The 25,228-nt window shown below is 42.3% G+C and overlaps 4 protein-coding genes across 10 annotated transcripts in view; 3 read left to right on the plus strand and 1 right to left on the minus strand.

Moving 5' to 3' along the window:
• Positions 1–25,228, plus strand: part of LOC122873026 (NACHT, LRR and PYD domains-containing protein 12-like) — a 657,912-nt gene that overhangs the window by 198,633 nt on the left and 434,051 nt on the right. Inside the window, exon 12 of the mRNA XM_044189262.1 lies at positions 21,456–21,629. Within this exon, the coding sequence (XP_044045197.1) occupies positions 21,456–21,629 (174 nt within the window). The remainder of the gene's footprint in view (positions 1–21,455; positions 21,630–25,228) is intronic.
• Positions 1–25,228, plus strand: part of LOC122873083 (E3 ubiquitin-protein ligase Midline-1-like) — a 243,179-nt gene that overhangs the window by 175,210 nt on the left and 42,741 nt on the right. The gene's annotated exons all lie outside the window — the stretch shown is intronic.
• Positions 1–25,228, plus strand: part of LOC122873028 (NACHT, LRR and PYD domains-containing protein 12-like) — a 1,034,258-nt gene that overhangs the window by 1,276 nt on the left and 1,007,754 nt on the right. For 2 of the 3 annotated variants that reach the window (XM_044189269.1, XM_044189274.1), the window contains exon 2: positions 10,904–10,972. The exons of the other annotated variant lie outside the window; for it this stretch is intronic. The gene's annotated coding sequence lies outside the window, so the exon portion shown is untranslated. The remainder of the gene's footprint in view (positions 1–10,903; positions 10,973–25,228) is intronic. 3 annotated transcript variants of the gene reach the window in all.
• On the minus strand, positions 299–4,924 carry LOC122873086. 4 transcript variants are annotated; one of them, XM_044189411.1, is made up of 4 exons: positions 4,610–4,924; positions 3,602–3,742; positions 3,070–3,448; positions 299–2,248 (listed from the first exon to the last, which is right to left on the minus strand). In XM_044189411.1, the coding sequence occupies exons 1-4, from the start codon at positions 4,707–4,709 to the stop codon at positions 2,245–2,247; spliced, it is 624 nt and encodes a 207-aa protein (XP_044045346.1). In that variant the 5' UTR covers positions 4,710–4,924; the 3' UTR covers positions 299–2,244. The 4 variants fall into 4 exon arrangements, 2 of the variants coding, with proteins under 2 accessions (XP_044045346.1, XP_044045345.1); XR_006377353.1 differs by lacking the exon at positions 4,610–4,924 and having other exon boundaries at positions 3,070–3,254; positions 3,602–4,190; XM_044189410.1 differs by lacking the exon at positions 4,610–4,924 and having other exon boundaries at positions 3,602–4,179.

Raw genomic sequence — 25,228 nt, forward strand, 5'->3', positions numbered from 1 at the left:
ATTACAATTCCTCCCTTTTTAGCATAAAATCATCTTAAAAATAAATGCTAATCAAAATAATTAAGAACAAACTTCAAGTAGGAAAGGAAAAATCAAACAACTAGACAAGTGGGGAAAACCTCAAGCGTCAGAGGAAGAAAAACCCCACATATACTTATCATTAGCTTATCCAATAAACTTCAATTCAATAGCCTGTCATTAGCAATCATTATCATTATAACTGGATACAAATAGGAATGAACTAAAAAAAACCTAGGTTATAACCAATAAGCATGCGTGAATCAGCAAAACAACAGAACTCTTATTGTTATTATAACTTTAACCATTAGGTAAATAGCTCTAGCAGCAATATATGAGCATACATGAACATTTTATTCTAAACTCACATCATACTTCAAAATCCAGTGTGGTTACATGCAATTTTATTCTCCTCAAATCATCTCATTGTCAAACGGTGGAATCCATTCAACAGAGCTGGATGTTTCTATTGGTATATTCAGATACTGACCCATAGATGATTTAATTGCTGTAGCAATCATTGATCTGAAACAGGGAATTACACAGCAGGTCAAAAGGAGGAAGAGCACAATAACTAGGAGCACAGGTGCCAACATTTTCATCAACACATTCTTCCATCCTCCCACAGTCAGCCATGACCACATATCCCATCCTCCCACACTCTGGGAGTCTAGGCTTTTCTCCTCATGCAGTAGGTCGTTCAGATGGGAAACAACATGAGTCATATTGTCTGTGATGTCTGGAACATAGGTGCAGCAATCAGTCCCAATAATATGACAAACTCCTCCTTGACTAGCCAGCATCAAGTCCAAAGCCATTCTGTTCTGCAGGGCCACATTTTTGATCCCCTGCATGGTAGGAGTGAGAGTGGAAAACCCTACCTCTACCAGTGCCGTCAAGTTCTCAAGATCTATGGCCAGGTGATCTATCTTGTGTGCATTATTCACAGTCCCCCACCAGGGGAGGATGCCACTGATTCCTTTCTCCCCTTGTGACACTCTCGTAGTGGATCGCCGTGCTCTGTGTGGTAAGTAATAGTGAGCATAGTGGGTGTGAAAATGAGTGATGGTGGGTAGAATGTTCACAGATGTTATCAGCTTAGCAAGGTAGCAGGTGCCACACCACCCCGGTCTGAGGGATTGATAAACATGCTGTCCACATACCCACACGTGCTCTCTTAGGGATCCAAATCCATCCTCCGTAGGCATCAGGACGATGGGATTGTCGCTTCCTGGGCGGTGTAAGCTGGTGGTGTCAGTCAGATTCAGCTGAGCGATGTATGGCTGAGGTCCTCTGCATTCGCTTCGACCTCCCTTGTTCCACCCGGTGCCGCATGTTGTAGTGACAATCTGTTTGCATGCTGATGTTACATAGCTTGAGTGCAGCTCCCATGTCTCTCACTGTTCTGTTCTGCAGAGTAACCCCCCGGGTGAACGCCACCATGACTCCCAGGGTCTCAGAGACATTTAATGGCGTGGGTTTCACTGGGATGGAATCCCCCCACCCCATGGCGGAGCTGCACACAGGTGTAGCAGCTCTGGTTAGTCATTTTTCTGGCAATAGTCAGTATAGTTGCATACCATGCGTTGTCTTCCAGCTGAGCTGGGATGTTGGGGAAGATGGGTGGCACCTCCCTTTTGACCCCCCCTTCTTCTGGGGTTAGTTGTGATTTGAATGTTTCCATTAGTGAGACTGATGACAGGACAATGATGACAGCGAGCAGCACCCCGTCTCCGTGGCCTCTCAGTCCGTCACCCCTCCATCGCCATCTTTCTCTGGTCTCAAGTGTCATCTTATCAGTTGTGTCACCTCTGCCTACCCCCTAATCAGTGTGCCCGTGATGTTTTGGTTCGGGAGGGTAGTGGTTCTAGGTGGTCCCAGTGGAATCTCTGTGCTCAGAGAAACTCCCCCACGGGACCGCCACTCCCCTCCAATACCCCCTGAATGCACAAGGGGAGGAAGGTTCGGTTCACTCACTGATCTCGATCTCACTTGTCTGGTGTTTGGCTGCTGGCCCCGGCTCGGGTACTCGTTTGCAGTGGGTGGCGTGGATCCACGTAGCTCTCTCTGCCACTTTTACAGCTGTTTCAGTGGTGAGCAAGATCTGGTAGGGACCATTCCACCTGCGAGCCCGCCAGTTCTTCCGTCTGAAATCCTTCACCACGATCCAATCACCAGGCTCCAAGTCATGCAGTTTCCTCTCTGCAGCCTTTGGAATGGCTTCCTTCACCTGTTTGTGAATATCAGAAAGCACAGTGGACAAGTTTGTGCAATAGCGTAGCATCTCATCCTCACATTGGCTGGTGTCAGGAAGTTGTCTTTTCACTGGCCCAATACCAGTGTTCAATGGCCTGCCAAATAGGATTTCAAAAGGGCTGAGACCCCCCCTGCTTCTTATCCTGGACCTCATGTACATCAGAACAATGGGGAGTGCTTTTGTCCAGGGCAGCCCTGTCTCATCACAACACTTAGCAAGCTTGTTTTTCAGAGAACTGTTCTCACCTCTCCACGGCTCCTGCGCTGGCTGGGTGATAAGCACAATGATGTTTTAAATCAATACCAAGATACTCCCCTACACTCTTCAATGCTGCGCTCATGAAAGGTGTACCGTTATCGCTGGAAATCTTATCTGGAATACCCCAGCGCGGGACGATATCTCGTATTAGACTCTTTGCTACTGCTGCTGAATCCTGTTTGGCCGTTGGAATGGCCTCCACCCATTTAGAGAACATGTCAACAATGACCAAACAATATTTCTTTCCCTCACTGGGTGTCAGCTCAATGAAATCCATCTGCAGGTGTTCAAAGGGTCTCTCAGGAGGCACATGGGCCGCCTGTGGGATTTGAATACTTCTCCCCACATTATTGGTTGCACAAACAATGCATTTTTGGCAACATTTTTGAGAGAAGTTATTAAACCCCTTTGTGAACCAGTACCTGTTCACCTCCAGCATCATGCTCCCCTTTGACCCATGGTCTCGCCCATGGGTCAACACAGCATAATAATGGAACAGATACTTTGGTAAGCATGGTTTGCCACTTGGTCCATACCACACTTTGTCTGTGACCGTGCAGCCTGCCTTTCGCCACACTGCTTTTTCCTCTGCCGTTGCTCTTGTCTGCAGTTCCTGCAGATCAGCTGTAGGTGTCAGATGTTCATTAGTTACTGCAACACACTGAGTAGTCGGTGTTTGTTTGGCAGCAGCTTTTGCTGCTTTATCCGCTCTGGCATTCCCCTGTGAGATAGGATCAAGGTTGTTAGTGTGTGCTTCACATTTACAAATGGCAATCTGCTTAGGCAACAGCACAGCATCCAAGAGTTCAGCAACCAGTGTGTGATGTGCAATGGGTTTGCCTGTGGATGTAAGGAAGTTTCTGTTTGCCCAGAGTTTTCCAAAATCATGCGCCACTCCCCATGCATATCTGCTATCTGTGAAAATATTCACAGTTTGGTCATTAGCACATTTACATGCTTCCGTTAATGCAACTAACTCTGCTGCCTGTGCTGAGTAGTTTGATGGGAGTGGTTTAGCCAGAATTGTTTCATGTAATGTTGTTACTGCAAACCCTGCAAGATTTTTACCAGTTGCTGGATCTCGTGATGCTGAACCGTCAACAAACAGCTCCAGCTCTGGATTGATCAATGGTGTTTCCTGCAGATCTGGTCTGGGGGAGCAAGTCTCTGTTATCACTGCCACACAATCGTGAGGTTCACCGTCTGCCGCTGTAGGGAGGAGAGTTGCTGGGTTAAGCACTGTACATCTCTTAACAGTGATATTAGGCATTTCAAGCAATATGGTGTTGTATCTTAACCACCTGGCTGTTGAGAGATGTGATGTTTTCTGTTCAAGCAATATCATTGAGACAGCATGTGGAACCAACAATGTCAGATCAGCATAACCCACAATGTCACGTGAGGCTATAACAGCTTTCTCTGCAGCCGCCACAGCCTTCAGACAATTTGGCAGCCCAGCTGCTACCGGGTCAAGCTTGCTGGAAAAATAGCCTACTGGTCTCAGTCTCCCCCCATGTTCTTGTAATAGCACAGAAGTCATGAACCCACCCCTCTCGTCAACAGTCTGCGTGAAAGGTCTGTTACTGTCAGGGAGACCAAGAGTTGGGGGTGTCTGGAGGGCCAGCTTTAAATCCACAAAAGCCTTCTCTGCTTCTGGTGTCCAGTGGACTTTTGCTGCAAGACCTCTCCCATGTACAATATCTGCAAGGCGATTGAGCAGAGCTAGTGTGTCTTTTACACAAGCTTCTCTTGTTTTTGAGCAGATCATAAGGTCATCTACGTATTGTAGCAGCGCACTTCCTTCTGTCAATTTCAACATTTCCAAATTGTTTTTTTTAACGCATGGTTAAAGATTCCAGGACTCTCCAAATACCCTTGGACGAGTCTGGTGAATGTAAAACTCTTACCTTCAAAAGAGAACGCAAACCAATACTGGCTGTCAGGATCCACTGGGATGCTGAAAAAAGCATTAGCCAGGTCAACAACTGAAAACCACTTACTCCCAGATGGCACCTGTGAGAGTATTGTGTATGGGTTGGGAACATTGGGTGCTCTTGCATGTACTGCTGCATTTACCGCCTGCAAGTCCTGCACGAATCTCCAATGTTGTGGCTCTCCGGCGTCCCGGAGTTTTCGTACGGGGAAAATAGGTGTCCGGACTAGAGAATTTGCGCATGGAATAATCACTCCTACTTTTAAAAGAGAATCAAACACCGGTTTAATACCGTCAACAGCTTCCTTCTTCAAAGGATATTGGTTCTGACACGGCCTGTATGAAGATTTTGGTGTGATTACTACAGGCTCAGCATCTTTGATTAATCCTACATCATACTTGTGTTGTGCCCACAAGCATGATGGTACCTGATTTAACTCAGGAATTTCTGAGACGTCTTTCACAAAAATGTTTTTGTCATGACTTATTTCATCATCTGATGTTACCAAACTGGCCATTAAAAACTCTGAATCTGGAATGAGCTCAATGCTTCTTACCCCTGTTGCTATAGCTGAAAATCTTTTCCGGAATACCTGAAGTTGGTTGTGAAAATCCACACCTGAGTCTGATGTCTTTACCCAACCAGCAGCTTCCTCACAACGTCTGGTCCAAGGGCCCAAGCATTCCCATGTATCCTGCTTTGCTTTGACCAGGGGGACATGAGGATATGTGTTAGGGACCTGAAACAAAGCTTTACACAGTGGATCATTGAAAGCTACTGAGGCAGTGCATCTTTTATCATTCCAGTACAACCAGGTCAGCTTTAGTGTGTTTCTCTCTTTGTCTTGCCTGAACCATGTGTCCTCAAAATGTTTATCAACCCCAAGATGTACATGTGATGTGCAGTGTAACTCTTGTGGCGACTTGATGTCTATTCGTGTATAGTTGTCTGGAAAGAGAGCTCTGACCTCAGCAATCAGAGTGTTATTTACAGAGCCAGCAGCTGTGTGAGGCAGTTTCCATTGATAAGAGTACATCAGCTCCCTGCTACTGTGTTTCACATATTGCGATGCAGTGTCAGAAATTCTGGCTACAATGATGCCTTCGGGAGTGGAAATCAGAATAATTCCTAATCTTATCATCATATCTCTTCCGATAATGTTGATCGGGCATCGTTTAGATAACAAGAATGAATGTTTAAAGTGTTTCTCAATTTCTTCACTGCATGGCAATGGTGTGGTATACCTTTCCACCAGGGGCGTTCCTGAAACTCCCACTGTCCTCACAAATCTGCCACTCATCTTTGGAAGGACTGCAAATTCTGACTCTCTGATGACAGAATCAGTCGCACCAGAATCCACAAGAAAAACAATATCTTTTCCAGCAACATTGATTGTGTGTTCAGGCATGCGTTTGTATGCATCATGTGTATATTCAGTGTATATCTCTGCTGGGGCTTTGTCATCAGTGGCTTGTGTGTGTCGGTGTCTCATGCAGGCAGTTATCTGTGTCTTGTGTGTTCACATGCTCTGTTGTGTCAGTGTGGGTGCTCTTACGTAACTGATGTGAAGAATGCTCTGTCGTCTCCAGTTCAGTGTTCAAGCCAGCTTCTTCCCGACCTGGCGTCGACACCCCATCTAGTCAGTCAGCCTGCTCGTGATTCTTGGGGCAATCTTTTGCCCAATGTCCCATTTTGCCACATTTGAAACAAGCGTCATTCCTTCCTCGTCCTCTTCCTCTTCCTCCACGTCCCCGTCGGCCTTAGTCTCGGCCTCTGTTCTGATTCTCATACGCCCTCAGCTGCGCCATCTGTAATCTGTCCGTCAGCTGCGTACTTTTCTTCCTTTGCTCATCTTTGAGGAATTTTTCTGCATGGATAGCGTGTCTCTCTATGGTCTCCAGGTTACCATACTCCCAGGTCAGCATATGTCCATGGTATGAAAATCAGTTGTGAGGTCCCATCTCCTGCTGCCACCTCCATCATCGGTGCAATCGCTTTTAAGGAGGTGCTGGAGTTTGATCTGGGCCGGAATTCTTTGTTGCTTCGAGTGTGATGAGGGCTGGAAGGGCGATTGGGGGTGTTTGGGCCACCCCAATGTGATTTGTAGGCCTCTTTGGGTGTTGGAGGTGCGGGAATGAATGATCCTTGTCCTCCTGTTACCTCATCCAGGTGTATCGAGGCCGCAGTTGGTGGTTGTGCCTCTGCTGGTGCTGCTGCTGTAGCTGTTGCTGCTCGTTGTTGAGGCTGACTTCCTTGACGGGGGCCGAGTCCAGGTCCAGATCCAGCTTGGCACACTGTGGGACATACTGAGACACAGAGGTGTTTGGCTGATCTGTCCCTGCCTTATTTATTTTTTTATCCCTGATATGGGCTTCATGCTGCCAACAAGCATAAGCCTTCCAGTCTGCTTTAAATTGCTTATTTCTTTTCTTTTGAGTGACTTGTTCTTTCTCTTCTAATTCGCCTTTTAATATCTCTGTCTGTCTGAGAGAAAAGCTGCCGGTTGATGGAAAACCAAATTCCTTTACCCAGATGTCCAGCTGGTCAATGCTGTGCTTCCCATAATTGGTAATCATGTAGTTTATATTAGGGGATTTCAACATAGGTGATAGCAGTTTTGATCTTTCATTCTCAGAAGTTTTGCTATTGTTAGAACCCATATTTATTCTTTAACCCGGATTCCCCAACTATAATAACTTCGTTTGGTGTTTTAAATGGCCTCTTTGTGCTTTTTAATATTTTGGCTGGATTCTTAGGAGCCTTTTACTTACTCAGTTTTTAAAATATTTTATGTTTTGTTTGTTTGGTTTTTTTTGTCTTTTTATTTTCCCTTTCCCACATTCACTCCTCCTCTTTTTAAAGATGAGTTCCAAACTACGAATCTTTAAATAACCCAAGAGGGAACCAAATGACTGTGTAGAAAAGAATTGCAGAAAAGAACCGGTCTGTAAGAAACACCCTGTCTGACAGTGAAAAGTTTGGCCAAATACTGCAATGATTCACACAGCGGTCCCAGACCTGCCCTGCTGACACGTCTGTCACGCACACCCCTCACGGTAGCGAGAATCGGTATACCCCGGGCCCCCTTGAATAAACTCACCAGAAAGAGAGTGCTGCCACAGCCACTAGGTTCACTGGATCACAGCGGTGAGCGAGCCTCGGACACTCAGGGCAGCAGGCCCCCACATCTCCACCCTTCCTTGCCGGGGAGGTTGAGGTACAGAGTCCCAGACTCTAGCCGTGCACGGTCTTAACCTGCCGCTCCGAGCGCCCAAGTCCTCTCACATGAGTGAAAATGCCGACAACGCCAAATTGTAGTGGCAATTCCTTCGGAATAAAGAAACACTCAAGGCAATCACTTGTCTTTCTGTAGGTTTACTTCAAGCGTCTGCAGACGGACTCACAGCAGCAAAAACATACATCAGTATAATCTGCTCCGAATGAGTACAGAGGGAAAAGAGCATCAGTTATTTATCCAGTCTTCAGGGTCAGACTCCTCAGCCCAGGGAGAAGAGTGTCCCTGAAGTCTGGACAAACAGTCAGTAGGATAATTTGTAGTTCCATGTCATCATTATCAGTGTACTGTTCTCATCTCACAGTCCAAACAATCATACACAAATGAAGTATTGACGCCAAACAATTATAATAATATCTGTATATTATTATATCAGAGAGTCTGTTTGTTCTTGCCATTACACAACAATGTCAGACTGAACATGAGTCATTTGACACGTTTAGCCACCCTAAAACCGTAGACAATAGTAAAACTCAAATTACAAAACTACACACACAACAGGGAATCAAAAAACACCTGCTGTTTGTTTCTTTACCTGGAGACACATTTAACAGCGGCACTGCAAAATGTCCTTTTAGGAGCCATTTGTCTAAATTTACTCTGAGTCTGTTCATCAAAAGAAGTTGCAAGATTTATTGCCATACTAACCAGCTGACTCATGATAGTGTTTATGCCAGTGGTGATGGTGAACATAGTAAACATTATACCTGCTTAGCATCAGCATGTTAGCATGCTGATGTTAACATTTAGCTCATAGCACCACTATGTGAGCACTGCCTCAGAGACAGGAAACAGGAAGCCATTTTGTTCACCGCTGACTCGTGTAGTCTTCTGTGGAACATTGGACGCATTCTTGGGTTAACATATAAGAACAACTGTTTTAGTCATATTTAGATGTGTTCAACTTAAAGTTGTGGTTTCATGATGATTTTATCTTTCTTGTAGTGTTGTTTGGTGTCATGAGCCGTGCTGCTAGCATGGCTAAAAACAACATTATATATATATATATATATATATATATATATATATATATATATATATATATATATATATATATATATATATATATTTCAAGATCTAAAAATTGGTGGAATAAAAGCTAACAGAAAATGTTACTTCAACTCTTTATCTGTGTGTGTTTTTGAATGAATGAAGGAATTCATTAGCATCCTGCTTTTACATTTACAGTTTCCATTTAGTGGTGCATTAACTCAAAGATGGCTCTCTTTAATTGAAAGAAGTGTAAGCGGTGTGCCACTTCAAAATTACATTAAGTCCACCCCACAGAGCAGCAGCAGGAGCTCTAACTGGCCAGACTCTGCACACAAATACTACAAACTACAAACACAGCTCCTGCTTCGGCCAATCAGAACTCTTGTTGCTGCTCTGATACATTTGTGTTACAGTTTTCCTTCAAGTTGAAAATACTGCCTGATTTTTGCAGGAAGCCACGATGACGCCAGAGGACCTTTTGAACACTCTGGAGACTTTAAAGAAGGAGGAATTCACAAAGTTCAAATGGTTTCTGCAGCAGCCGGACATCCTGGAAGGCTACCAACCCATCAAAGTGTCCGAGCTGGAGGAGGCAGACAGGTTGAAAACAGTGAATCTGATGGTGAACACCTATAAACTTCATGGAGCTCTGAAGGTGACCAAGAAGGTTTTAAAGAAGATACCCAGGAACGATCTGGTGCAGAGTCTGTCAGACACCAGCTCAGGACCAGAAGGTCAGTCACAGTTTTTTTTGTGCAACTTTTTTATTTGTATTTTCAGGCAAAAAGAGTGGGTTGACACGGGCGACACAATACTTGTAAAGGAACAGGGTCTCTCAGTACAGAAGCTCTTTGCATTCACCAAAGAAAGAGGCATGATGGCGCTACGTGATTTCATTCTCCTTTATTTACTCCTTGGTTTGAGACACTGGGAGATATTAATGTCAGTAATGTGGATGGTTTTATTATTAGTGTGGTATTGAGTGAATAAACAATGAGATGAGTGAGGTTGGTATGTTGATGGACGTGAAATAAAGCAGTAGTTTCCTGCAGGTCATTGTTGGAGAGTTTATGTATTAAACACTAAGAGTATATACTGTATACACAGTATATAATAATGTTGGGATTTACAAGGGTTAAAGGGGCATCAAATTGTGTAGGTGCAATCAATTAATCATGGCAGAATAATCAAAGATAATCACAAAAAATAACTTCAGTTAATCACCACTCTCCTTAAAGAGAAATGATAGCCAATCAATTGATTGAATCTCACATAATACACTAAAAGGTAATAAAAGCAAAAACACACAATATGAAGTCCAACTCTAAATGCACTAAACTACAGAACAAAGGGTGAGAGAGAGAGAGAGAGAGAGAGAGAGAGAGAGAGAGAGAGAGAGAGAGATCCAAAATGGCAGCTTAGGCCATATGACGTTAAACAAAAGGAACTAAGTCAACATGGCGGCTGAACCATGCTGAAAGACTTCTGACCTGCTCGAAGTTCCTCTGTTCCTTCAGGAGAAGCTAAAGTTTTTCATACAGTTTATTTCATTGACAGTTGTAGTCCAGTCATCTCTTGTTAAAGGTTTGCTTGCAGCCATTTCCATGTGATGGTTTCCTTGTTAGCAGCCAAAAGTTCATTAAAGAGAGATTCATCCTGTTCCAGCTTCAGGTGCAGGAACCTTGTTCAGAATCACATTTCTTCCACATCTATATGTATACAGGCTGACGGTGAGGAGTATTTGCACGACAGTAAGTTTAATCATAACTGTTCATCCTTTTTGTTTAATGTTGTTGCTGTTTATGAAAATGATGTTTCAGTAATTTATCAATGAGAACTGAAATGTTTTTATGCTACAGATATATTAATTTGTCATTAGAGTTTATCGCATCCTTTATTGTTTAGTAGTTTGCATTATTTAATTTATTTCCCTGTCTGTAGAACCACAGTTCAGAATAATTGTACCTACAAATAAAGATTCATTAGTGGAGTTAAACAGCGATCACACTCCAACTAATCAGCTGTACAAGACGAAATTATATAACCTACACGTGAAAGTGAAAAACTTCTTAATTAAGAAGCACTGATTAACTTAATAATAAATAATAAGTCAAACTGAAAATATAACACATAATCTATCTCTCTCAGTGTCAGTGGATGTCAGTGATGTTGGAGAGACTTCAGAGAACAGAGGACCGTCCTCCTCTCAGAGTGAAGGTAAAGCTGCTGTATTCTCTGGTAAGTATGGAAGCCCTGAAAGACAAAGTGTAGTTTTTAAGTTTGAAAAAATAAAGTTTGACTTTCTCTATGTGACATTATGACTCCATTATAAATGAGTGAAAGCAAAGACAGGAGAACTTGATGAGATTTAGTCAAAGCAGCATCAGAGTAAATGCAGGCCTTAAAGTCTTAAAAAGCTTTAAACTCAGTTCCCTAAAAAGGCCCTACTAACTATTAAAACATCTTAAATTAATGGTCTTGAATATTTTTTTCTTGGCTGTGGTAGACAGTAACAGTAAAGTTCTACATTTATTTTGTATGTGATTGCGAGCTGTCGGGAGACGTTACACATCTATAAACTAAAGTTGGATTGTTGTGACAGTTGATTGAGTTGCAGGAAGCTGTTCAGTCATGTTTGTGGAGTTTCACTCAGCACCATCAGACCTGTAGCTAACACTGTTACTACTGCAGCTACAGCAGCAAGAATCTCATCAGAATTAATTACTTTTTAATTGGCTAATCCATCCATCAATTTTCATCTGGGTCCAGGTCATGTTAAATTTCATTCTCTGTCATATTATAACAGTCTTAATTTGTTTTGATGAACACTACAGAAACTGAGCGTATATAGAATCAGAGGGAGCCAGAAGTGTGTTCAGGCTGAATGGGAGGCAAATCTTCGAGGTGGTGCGATTGCAGATAAAAGTCCATACAAAGACAAGACAGGCTCGCCTAGACACACTAACTGCCAACTCTGATAGGCCACTCTGACTGCTCAGTCCTAACTTCTGATGGACAATACACACATGTACTTTACTTGCTAAGACATTGCACTTACATGTGAGTGATGCAACCAGATTTATACTTTAATACTAAGTAGCCGTTACTGAAATTTTTGTGAGGACTTTGCAACTCAATAAAAAAGATTTTGAGAACCAAATTGTTATATTTTTGAGAAATAAGTCCATTATTATACAATAATATAATGTCATAATGTCCTGTAATAATAATGTAATAATTAGATTAAAATATCTAATCACGATTAATCGCATGATTGTCCATAGTTCATCACAAAACAGATGGGCACATTGACCTGCTAAATTTGACATTACTTATTAACACGACCAAGTAAGCATCTCACACAATGTAGTGTGTCCAACCTTATGCTACAGTATAAGGGTTCACTAAAACAGACCCATACATACAATTTAGAATTGTAAAGAAAACCGTTGTCCACACCATCTGTCTTTCTCTTTATCCCACTCTTACTGGCATGGCCCTCTATAGTAACTCTCTCACACTCAGCCATTACCACCCTCATATGTCCCTGTCTGATGTCTCCTGATGCTCAGCATGCTCGACCTCACTCTCTGGTCTGGAGCCTTGTGGCTGCGTCTCATCTTAAATTGAATTATTACAATCAGAATTAAGAACATTGTCTACAGCATTCAAACTTGCAGTGACTTGACTCAGTGCTTCTTGGTGAAGCCCAGAAATTAGACTGGAGTTTTCTATATCTAGTTTTTTATGTAAGAATATGTACTAGTGGATGCTGCTGTGCCACATTCAGTCAATTTCAGCAAACATCCCAGTATGATTTAATGCAAAAAAGTGAAGGTATCAAAATGGAATTACTACTTTGCATTTAAATATTTAACAATTATTTTATTCCAACATATAATAAAGCAGTAAGTAACGCCTTGACAGACACATCAGGACATCCACTTCACATTAAATTAATTATGTAGGAAATGGTTGCTTGACATTTCTATCATAAAGCTTCACCTGCTGGCCTGCTGGTAGTCTGACTCTGCAAAGTTAGCTCCTTACTTGCCTCCCTCAGCAGACTGCCTATATGTTAGCCAGCTAGCTAGCTAAGATTGGTTCATGTGACAGCTTAATATAAGGCGATATTGTGTGACGTGATGCAAACGTGACAAGCTGCACATTGTTCGGAAGCATATGTGGAGACTTTTATTCACAGGGCATCCCTTTGGTTATACCATTCGTCGTTGCCACAATTTCAAAAGACTCACCGGAGCTGCCACAGCCATCACACAACGGCAATAATACTGAGTTTGGATGCTACAGTGTCACATGACAGGAGGCATAGGGCCGCCCCATTTCTGTGTCCTGCAGAGGCACGACTATCAAAGTAATAAACGTTTGTCTGATATGGCAATTTAATTTAGTCTAACTTTAGAAATTATGGACTACTCGTATTTATGCAGCCACAACAGCATAAATTAAAGAAACTAATTCCTCCAGAGAGGCAGCTCAGCCAAAGAGGGCAAATGGGCTGTTGCTCAGTCAACTTGAGCCCACACTTGTGCACGTCCTTGAGACACATTGTACAACAGGTACATTGGTCGGCTAAATTTGCCATTACTTTGTTGTAGTGTTTGTAGTATTGTCGTAAGAGGTGCTGTATGGAGGTATGTGGACCCAAAAGCAGATGACGAGGAAGCACTCTCAGGGTGAAGCAGCTGGAATGACTACCGTGTTTATTGTGGGGTGGAATGCAGGCATGTACAGGCAGAGGTGAAAGCAGGGGAGTGAGTCCAAGGTGGAAAACACAGTTCACAAGGGAGCAGGCAAAATCCAAAAATCCAAACAAGGTCCACGGGAGAACAAAGAATCAAACACAAACTTACAGTCCATGCTCGGCAGGAACAACACCATGTGTACAACAATGATCCAACACTGAACAAAGAAAAGACCCAGACTAAATACCCTAGTGGAGGTGAGACAACGAGACACAGGTGCAAACAATCAAGGGAGGACCAACAATCAAAACTGGAGGGAAAACAAAGGCAGGAGAACTTGATGAGATTTAGTCAAAGCAGCATCAGAGTAAATGCAGGCCTTAAAGTCTTAAAAAGCTTTAAATTCAGTTCCCTAAAAAGGCCCTACTAACTATTAAAAAGTCTTTAATTATTGGTCTTGAATATTTTTTTAAGTTCTACATTTATTTTGTATGTGATTGCGAGCTGTCGGGAGACGTTACACATCTATAAACTAAAGTTGGATTGTTGTGACAGTTGATTGAGTTGCAGGAAGCTGTTCAGTCATGTTTGTGGAGTTTCACTCAGCACCATCAGACCTGTAGCTAACACTGTTACTACTGCAGCTACAGCAGCAAGAATCTCATCAGAATTAATTACTTTTTAATTGGCTAATCCATCCATCAATTTTCATCTGGGTCCAGGTCATGTTAAATTTCATTCTCTGTGATATTATAACGGTCTTAAATTGTTGTGATGAACACTGCAGAAACTGAGTGTATATAGAATCAGAGGCAGCCAAAATGTGTGTTCAGGCTGAATGGGAGGCAAATCTTCGAGGTGGTGCGATTGTAGATAAAAGTCAATACAAAGACGAGACGGGCTCGCCTCGACACACTAACTGCCAACTCTGACAGGCCACTCTGACTGCTCAGTCCTAACTTCTGATGGACAATACACACATGTACTTTACTTGCTAAGACTTTGCACTTACATGTGAGTGATGCAACCAGACTTAGACTTTAATACTAAGTAGCTGTTACTGAAATTTTTGTGAGGACTTTGCAACTCAATAAAAAAGACAGGAAGTCAAAACACAAGACATACAATAGAAGGAGAATACTACAAAATAAACCAGGAAGTGATAACACCTAAACTACCACAGGTATCACTTCAAGATCACTACCTGGATCCTACACACTTCTAACACAAATCACAAAATGTAATTGTGTCCAACTTCACATGGGGAAAATAAAGGCTCAGAAAAACATCCCCTTCTGCTATGTGGGATCAAAACAGCATAATACAAAATAAAAACAATAAATAAAGTAAGCAGGAAACAAACTTTTCTCCTCTGAGAAGTTCAGTTATGTAGGCACATATCCCTACCAATATCCAGCAACTACTGAATTGTCCCTGTAATAATTTCGATAATTTTTTTAAATATAACCACTGTCCGTAGGAAAAGCAACAGAAGACAAAGACACTTCATCTGCAACGTTAAAAGGAGTGAAACAAATCCAAACCAAACCAAACAGATACAGCAGAGATGTAAAATACCCTGCTAACTGTAGCAGCGCTACACTGAACTCCTCTTCCCTGGCCTCAACACCACAGACAAATACTGCTGAAACACAGGTCATGCCATGGAGCTGCTTAGACAGGACACATTGAGCCCCCAGTACATTGTGGTGCATACAGGCAACAATGACCCCCACACCCTACACCGGGGCACTGCTGAGGCCATGACCAAAGTGGCTATGAGGGCCTCCAGGGAGTTCCCTGACAGCAGGGTGATTATATATACCCTTCTCCCCAGGACAGTCACTCCTCCATATGTCATCCATGAGATCAACATGGAAATCTCAAGGAGCTGTGCAGCCCTCCCAAACATCCACCAAGCCCACCACACCAACATTGGATCACGGGATCTCTATGACAGGATACACCTGAACAAGCCTGGCATGAGAACATTTGTTAAAACATTGAAGGATGTTACCCTTGGTTGCAACCCCAACAGCCTCACCCACACAGCTGCTGCTCCCAGGAACTACACGCCACCCAGATTCCAACAAGAAGTTGGAGGAACTCTACCTGACACCCCCCTGCAGCGCCACTCCCTCCTTATCCTATATCCCAACCTTGTGCCACACCCAGCCACAGAAGACCCCCACCATCACCAACAGATGACCTACACATCTAAGGAAAATTCCAAATAACGCCTGTCGAGCAGAACTGGGACATATCCTATTACTGTTAAACATACAAAAACGGACAATAGCATTTTAGACACATTTAAATTTAAGTCCAAAAGACACACTTCCATTCAAAGCACTAAAAACCCAAGAGCTGGACCCTGAAAACAGGCTCCCATCAGCACTGATTCAAAACAACAGAATAAAACTAATTATGAATCAGTCAAAAGATCTATATTTAGAACACTGGAGACATGAAACAAAAACCCAAAGTAGACAAAATTGTTATTTTACTCTAAGCAGAGAATATAAATTGTCTGAGTAGCTCCACTCTGTCAGAGATACGAAACAGAGACTGATCCTGACCAAATACAGGCTCAGTGAGCTACGAAAGAGACTGATCCTGACCAAATACAGGCTCAGTGACCACCAACTGACAGCAGAAACAGGAAGATACAGACAGACATGGCCGCCCAGAGAGGAGTGTGTATGTGGTCACTGCTCGACAGGTAGAGAGAGAGATGCACCTCCTCCTCCACTGTGAGAAGTTCTCTTCAGTAAGAGATTTCCACTACGGGGAAACAGCCAAGAAAATGACAAATGTCCAAATGTTAACCCCAGAAGAGAAACTGGCAGTTTGAAGGGACAGCAGCTCCTCTGGCAGCTAAATATGTATTTGCCTACCACAGCCTGAAGGATTCACACTATAAGATCCCCCAAATTAGGGATTTGGATAGTATTCAGCAATTGTATTCAGTTGTATAAAATTGCAGTGTACTGTACTGTATAGCAATCAAAGAATGGACTGCATCAGAATAATATAGAACCTTCATATGTGGCACCTGTGTATTTAATATGTATATGTAATATATGTGAATCTTCTGTAAACTGCTTTGGCAACAACATGTTTTTTTTCATTCCAATGAAGCTATTTGAACTGAAATGAAATTGAATTGAAAGAATAATTTTAGAGCACAAACGTCCCATAAAAATGAATCAAATCAAAATATACTAGTGCAGATTGCAGCAATGTTGCAACAGAACAAAGCTGTTGCTCAAAGTGGAATGAGTGAAAGCGTGAAGCTAGCTTATGTTTACAGGCTGAGAGATGGACAAATTATGGACATTTGTTTATGTGGAGGGACAGTCACTTACCATCACCACACTCTTCCACCCACTAGTCTCTCTCTCTCTCTCTTTTTTCTTTGTCAGTTAAATTCAGTTCCATTTATTTCATTTCAGTTGGGTTTTATTGGCATGGGAAACAGATGTTAACATCACCAAAGCAAGTGTGAAATAAAAATATATACATAAACGGAAGAAAGTGCTATAAAATATATATATATACATAAGTAAGGTAATAATACAAATTTTAAACTTGCAATTAAAAAATACAAATATAAATAAGTGAAAACAAAACACTGCAACATTTTTTAAAACAATTGTGTGTGTGTGTGTGTGTGTGTGTGTGTGTGTGTGTGTAGGTCGTCATTCACTGTCCCTCAGGTTGTGGCATGTTGTTAGTATATAGGGCAGCAGGATTTGCCCTGTCTCCTTCTTCTAGGAGTATGTGGTGTCAAACTAACTGTTCTGCAGAGACACTGTGATGGAGCATGTATGCGCAGCACAACTATTCCACTGTTTTGCTACTTGCATAAAGTGCTCGGCGCTCACTTCAACAAAATGCCTCTCCTCTGTCTTCATAACAGTCAATGCATGCGACCGAAGGTCCCACTGCTGGTCAAAATAATGCGCTGTCACCTCGAGGTAACTGTGATTTCTGATTGAAGTCCAACAGTGTCCAGTGAGTGCAGCTGTCGTAGTCTGTCCCAACTCCTCAGCTACTTTTCCTTTCTGGTCTTCATACAAGTTGTGTATCTTCAATACGGTAGTGGCTCTCGAAGGCACTTCATATGTGCAGTCGTTGGATGCGATCCGAATTATTTCACACAGACCCTTGTCATCCACAATGTTAATTGGCCTGCAAGCTGTAGCCAGCCATTGAGCTATTGCTGTTGAAAACTTGATGTTTGTAGGTTTGTCCAGGGGTTTCCCTCGCACACTATCAAGTGTGGTCTCCTGCAAACGAGATGTTTCAAGGGTTGGCAGGGCTGTCTGCATAAGCTGTGTGCTTGGCTAGCAAATGGTATTTAAGACTAGATGTACTCCTGTAGTAACTCAATTCACATCGACAGTAACTGTAAATATCTTAGGTCTCATCTACTGACCCATCTGGCAGGGCTTTGTAGCTGAACTTGACATTCAAAATAATTTTTTCTTTATCCATTGCTGGCTAGTTGCCATCCGACTTCAGGACAAAGGATCATAATAACAGAACCTACGTTAAAGGTGCAATGTTTAAGAAGTGACAGTTCTGACGTTATGTTAAAGATGTATATGTATTGTGTTGCAGAAATATCTACTGAAGTTAGCATACTAACCAGTTAGCCCCAGATGACAGTGAGTCACCTTGTTTACACATTGTACCTTTAAAACGATTTTGCTTTAATGCATTATTATCGCATGACCTTTGTCAAAACTAGTAATAACGTAATATTTCACAATCAAATTTGAACTAAAAATATATTTTGTAAATTTCAACAGACACAGAATGAACAGGATCCAACACAGGATGAGGATGTTACCTTACATCAGAACTGTCAGAGTAAGAAAAAAGACTGAACCACTCCAGAACCAGACAGCAGGAGGAAAGAGAACATACAGCAGAACAATTCCATATTGAGATTTAAAATAATAGTAATGGTAATGGTAATGGTTTTGGTAGTAATATTAATACAATAATAATAGTAATTATGATAGGATTAATAATGATAATACTATAATGAGACTAATAATACTTGTAGTAGCAGGTGTTAAGCAGGAACAGAAGGTGCTTTGCAATCATAGATCCAGACTCTTCAGCTCTGCTGAAAGCGACAGAAGGAGAGAGGACAGAGACAAGAAAGCACAAAACTATGGGAGAGAGAAGATGTGGAGTTAGTACATTAGATTTCATACAGAGGAAGAGGAGGATAGAGGTGCATCATGGGAAGTCTCCCAGAAGTCTAGGTGTCTAGCAGCATAACTAAGGGATGGTTCAGGACTCACCCAAGGCAGCCCTAACTATAAGCTTTATCAAAGATGAAAGTCTTAAGCCTACTCTTAAATGTGGAGATGGTGTCTGCCTCCCGAATCCAAACCGGGACCTGATTCCACAGGAGAGGAGCTTGATAACTGAAGGCTCTGGCTCCCAGTCTACTTTTGGAGACTCTTGGAACCACAGGTAACCCTGCATCCTGGGAGCGCAGGCCTGTTAATAAAGACAGATTGATCATATCTAGTAAAGAAGTGCTAACTAAGGGATAAACTTCTTTAAGCAGCCTAGTTGAAATGGAGTCTAAAAGACAGGTTGATGGCTTAAATGAAGAAATCGTTGAAGTTAGTTGAAGAAAGTCTTTGATATTGACATTTAAACATAATTTAACAGATTCCCCAAAATGAGAGAGAGTAAAAAAATGCACACTTATGTACATGAGAGAGAGAGAGAGAGTGTGTACCTGGACAGAAGGAGAATAGAGAAACTTATGCTACAGGACTATCGTTTGTGACAGTTCAACCAGTAGGTGGCAGCAACACCAGGGCTGTGGTTGTACTGGGCAGCTAAATGCATAAATGTTTAAATACTGTAAAGCTGGGGTGTATAAATGAGAATGATGTGTTCAAACCTAAATGTTAGATGGTTAGGTTGCTGTAACACAAATACCAAAAAAACATTTACTGATGCTCATGAGAAAAGAGGCATCTGTAGACGTACAGGCTAATTCTAATGGGGTTTTTCTATTTGTCACACAGATGTGATTGTTCCAGTACCAGAGCCACAACCCATCTCACATTACCAACAAATGCTTCAATCAAACCTTCAGGACAAGTTCATGTGTACACAAGAAGGGTGGATGCAGAAGAAGGAGCGTCTGGTTGATATCTACACAGAGCTGTACATCACAGCTGGGGGTGATGTACACATTAACACACAGCATGAAGTCAGAAAGATTGAGGCAGTGGTGAAGCCAACAGAAACAGAGAAACCAATTAAACCCAGTGACTTGTTCAAACACCCCTCTGGAGAATACAGACCCATAAGAACAGTGCTGACCAATGGGATCGCAGGAATTGGAAAAACATTTCTTATGCACAAGTTTGTATTGGACTGGGCTGAAGAAAGAAACAACCAAGATGTGCATCTCGTATTCCCCTTCACCTTCCGCCAGCTGAATTTAAGGAAGGGAAAAAAGTTTTGTTTGGCAGAGCTCATTCATAAATGTATCAGGGAGACCAGAGACATCAAGGAAGAAGCTCTGAATCACATCTTTACAACTCTGCAGTCATCAGGAAACACAAACTATGACAAGAGCAAATTCAAACTTCTGTTTGTTTTGGATGGACTGGATGAGAGCCGACTTGAAATGGACTGCTCTACCAATAAAAACCAGGATGCAGACTTTGATGTGACAGAGTCCACCTCAGTGGATGTGCTGCTGACAAACCTCATCAAGAGAAATCTGCTTCCCTCTGCTCGCCTCTGGATAACCACACGACCTGCAGCAGCCAATCAGATCCATTCTGAGTTTGTCGACATGGTGACAGAGGTCAGAGGGTTCACTGACCCACAGAAGGAAGAGTACTTCAGGAAAAGATTCACAGATGAAGAGCAGGCCAGCAGAATCATCTCCCACATCAAGACATCACGAAGCCTCCACATCATGTGCCACATCCCAGTCTTCTGCTGGATCACTGCTACAGTTCTGGAGGATGTGTTGAAGACCAGAGAGGGAGGAGAGCTGCCCAAGACCCTGACTGAGATGTATGCAGAATTCTTGAGGTTTCAGATAGATCAGACAAAAAAGAAGTATGACCAAAGAAAGTGCATTCAGTACATTAAGTCATTAGCAAAACTAGCTTTCCACCAGTTGGAAAAGGGTAACCTGATCTTCTATGAGAAAGACCTAAAAGAGAGCGGCATTGATGTCAGTGGAGCCTCGGTGTACTCAGGAGTGTTCACAGAGGTCTTTAAAGAGGAACATGGGAGTAAGAATGATGAAGAAAAGATGTTTAGCTTCGTCCATCTGAGTGTTCAGGAGTTTCTTGCTGCTTTGCATGTAGAGAGGGCACTCGTTAAGAAAAACAAGAATGTGATGTCTGAGCAAAGCCAAACTTTTGTTGAACATGTGCAAATGGTTTTCAGAAAAACATCTACGACAGAGGTCCACAAGTTTGCTATTGACAAGGCTTTACAGAGTCCAAATGGACACCTGGACTTGTTCCTCCGCTTTCTCCTGGGTCTTTCTCTACAGACCAATCAGACTCTCCTACGAGGCCTACTGAAAAAGTCTCAGTAAAGTGAGAAGATCTAGTCATCTGAATGGTTAGTTGATGAAATGAACATTCTTTCAAATTGTTTCTTCAGTATGACTGTACCTCCACAGGTGAAAGCAGGAAGATGTAGGAATGTAGGGGGAAATACAGTGTAATGCATTTAAGGCTGAAATTAATTTCTGTAAATTATTGTGATCCCAGAAATAAGATTGTATTTTATATATTTTGATAAATTGCTGTTTGGTTCCAGTAATATTCACAATGAAAAATAGTTCTCATCTCCTGAGACCCTAATGCTTAATTGTTCGACTCATCAAGTCAGAGAGGGCAACCATAGAAATGTGTTTCTAACATTGTAGACAATAGAAACCATGTCAATGTTTGTCTTTATCACTAACTCTCCTTCAGGCTGGGTGGCTGTAATCTGTCATTGAGAAGCTGTGAAGCTCTGTCCTCAGTTCTCAGCTCCCAGTCCTCTAGTCTGAGAGAGCTGGACCTGAGTAACAACGACCTGCAGGATTCAGGACTGAAACTACTCTCTGCTGGACTGGAGAGTCCACACTGTACACTGGAGACTCTCAGGTCAGATCACACTGTGATGCTTTTGTGTAACACTGTGTTGTACAAACATTAAATGCCTTATGGGTAGGGGTTCTCTACCTTTTTGGATGTGGGAACGGCAAGCTAGCAAAGAGTGGTCTCATGGGGTGGGTGGGGGTGAGGTTTAGACTGCACGGAGTCTACTTTAAAAGATCATCTCCTCACATGTTTTAAGACATATAAAAAATTATCTCCTTAGAATAATATTTTCTGTCTGATGTGGGTTTTCCACATTGTTGTTCCTCATTCAAAAATCCAGTTAAATTTTTTGTGGCTGACACAGTGGAGAAACGCTTCATGGATGTGTGTGGTCGGGAGGGTCATTAAGGTTTTTACTGCAGTGCTGATACACACAGGGTTGATACTGAGGTTTGATGCTCAGTAAAAAATATGAGAAGGTGCTAAACTGAATGCTCATTTATGTGCACCATCATTCCTAATCACCTGACCTTCAGGTCAGAGACTAGATGGTGAAGAAAGTGAAACATCTAACAGCTAAAGAGCCAGATATTTTTCTCAAGAGTTGGTGGAGACTTAGCCTTTTTTTTTACCTCAGCACTCTGTACCATACTGTGTGATTCAGTCACAGAGCGTTCCCAGTGCAGCTGGCTCCATCTAAAAGTTGTTTTTTTAAATCTGCCGTCTGCCCTCAGTGATGAAGAAATGTTCACCTTTTAAATCTGGCTTTTTTTTTCTTCTTCTCCTCTGTGCTAGCTTTGGCAGGTCTCTGCAGAAGAAGGCAACTGTTTGCTAAGATATTCGCAATATCAACTTCACGAGGTGTTAATATGTCAGTGTTGTGTTTTACAGCTTGTTGTGCTGCCCTGATCGGCCAAAAATAAATTAATGCAGATTTAAGTCTAAATACTTTGCTGATGGACTTTTTAGTAACAATGAATTTAAAAGCAGTGGACTGATTAGAAAATTTAACATTTAGCTAATTTTAATCATTAAAATAGGTTAAATAAATTACATGCTGTACTGTGTGTGTGTGTGTGTGTGTGTGTGTGTGTGTGTGTGTGTGTGTGTCCAGGCTGTCAGGCTGTCTGATCACAGAGGAAGGCTGTACTTCTCTGGCCTCAGCTCTGAGATCCAACCCCTCCCATCTGAGAGAGCTGGACCTGAGCTACAATCATCCAGGAGACTCAGGAGTGAAGCTGCTGTCTGCTGGACTGGAGGATCCACGCTGGAGACTGGACACTCTCAGGTATGAACAGACAACAAGAGAGCAAAGAGAGACAACAAGCTGAGGACTGTTCACAATCTGAACCAACAGCACTGCTGATAACAGTGAAGACAGTAAGCGTCGAGCAAAGTGCTCAAGGCCAGCGGTGAGCGCAGCACAAATCGCGTTGTTTGAAAGGTCCTTAAAGCTTATCAGTGAGCTTCTGCTCCAGTATGAACCCTGAAATGTTTGCAGCTCTACAGGTTAAATCAACATAACAAACGTTAAGTTAACTGCTCCTACAACCTCTACCACAGCTTCTTTGTCCACTGAAAATGACATCACCGGGAAAGTTAAGTCAGTCACTGCTGATTGGTCAGAGCAAAATAACCTCCCTCCAAAACAGAAAACAGCTGACATGAACACGACGTCACACTGAACAATGAAGAGAAGTAAAATGGTCATTCATGTTCTGATTATCAGGCTGAGAAGATCTGAGACTTTATTCAACACTTAATACTGATGTTTGTCTATTCTGTCCACACGACATCTATTTCCTGTCTGTCCGTCCTGAAGAGGGATCCCTCCCATGTTATGGCATTATATTTGTGCCTCATTCCTGAGCGAGCAATGGGACATTTGGAGCAGAGAAAAATATATTTTAAAGCACATAAATTATATTCTGAAGACAACATTCTCTCTCTCTCTCTCTCTCAACCTCTGTGCTTGACACAGCCTTACAATGTGCAACAAAATCAACCAATTGGAGAAGGTAAACTCTCGTTGGCTGTTTCATCTCAAATTTGCAAATCCCACTATGGCAAAGGCATGACCCGCCCTACTGTTCCTCTGATTGGCTGTTCCAGGCCTCTGCTAAACGCTAACCTGCTAGCCTAGCTATGATGCTAACCGGCACTAAGAAGTAGACAGGCCCAGGAGGAGAGCGACTCACATCTTTGTTTCCGTAGCACCAAAGCAGCAGAGAGAAGCTCCATGAACTGGCGTAGAGGCTGAGAGAGACGATGTGAGCGAGTGTGCAGCAGTCTTCCAGTGCACCGAGCAAGAATTTGAGGCCATATGAGTAAAACTGAGTGAGAGGGCTTATTATTGCACCTTAATATGGATAACAGCAAACATGCAAATACATTTATTGAGCACAGAATAGATTTTTGTTTGCTCTAATGAAATAATTTTTTTTGCTTGTGAATAATTTCTCTTCAAAATATATTTTTCTGTTCTCCAAATCTCCCATTGCTCGGTGAAGACTGGTGAGAAGAGCCGGGCAGATATGCTGTCAGGTGTGATTGTGGATGGAGAGCAGGTGTGTCAGTTGTTGATTGGCAGTTCCTCAGAGGCCACGCCCCACACACACACACACACACACACACAGGAGGAGAACCAACAGGGGACAAACAGACAGAAACATTAGGACCATCGACACTATAAATTATATTTTTATCTTTTTTCCTTTCAGTATTTTACTACCTCCAGTTTTTTGGGATGTTTCCTTTTTTCTGACCTTTTTATTATTTGATTGTTTTCTTCTGAATATTTTATGTAAAGTTAATTGAGTCTGTGTATGAAATGTGTTTTATAAACACAGCTGTTTTGTCTTAATGGTGGATCTGAGTGAAGGTTTATGAAGATCATTGATGAGGAAGCTTCTGAAGGTTCATCCTGACTCTGTTTCTTCCTCCAGGGTGGAACATGGTGGAGAGCAGAGGCTGAAACCTGGTCTGAGGAAGTGTAAGTGTGTGTTCACTTTGATTCATGAAAACAAGGCAGCACATGTTAAAGTAGTTTAAATCAAAAGCTTGTGTATCTGCATTCAATTCTCAGTTTGAAAGAAGATCCAAAAAGATGAGTCACTCTGAAGTTTTGATCTAATTAACAGTCAGTCTGTTAATAAAGCAACAAATAAACCCATCAGCTGTGTTAGATGATAAACTGCTGCTGTATTGTGTCTTGTTCTCTCCATCAGATGCCTGTGAACTCACACTGGACACAAACACAGTACACAGAAACCTCAAACTGTCTGACGACAACAGGAAGGTGACAGTAGTGAGAGAGAAGCAGCCATATCCTGATCATCCAGAGAGGTTTGAGCACTGGTATCAGCTGCTGTGTAGAAATGGTCTGACTGGTCGCTGTTACTGGGAGGTCGAGTGGAGAGGAAGAAGTTTTTATATCAGTGAGTTACAGAGGAATCAGAAGGAGAGGACACAGTGATGACTGCAGGTTTGGAGGAAATAATCAGTCCTGGACTCTGGAGTGCTCTGATGATGGTGGTTACTCTGTCTGGCACAATAACAGAACAACAGTCCTCTCCTCCTCCTCCTCCTCCTCCTCCTCCTCCTCCTCCTCTCTCTCACAGAGTAGCAGTGTATGTGGACTGTCCTGCTGGCACTCTGTCCTT

The sequence above is a fragment of the Siniperca chuatsi genome, linkage group LG3 (assembly GCF_020085105.1).
Source record: "Siniperca chuatsi isolate FFG_IHB_CAS linkage group LG3, ASM2008510v1, whole genome shotgun sequence".
Taxonomy (NCBI): domain Eukaryota; kingdom Metazoa; phylum Chordata; class Actinopteri; order Centrarchiformes; family Sinipercidae; genus Siniperca; species Siniperca chuatsi.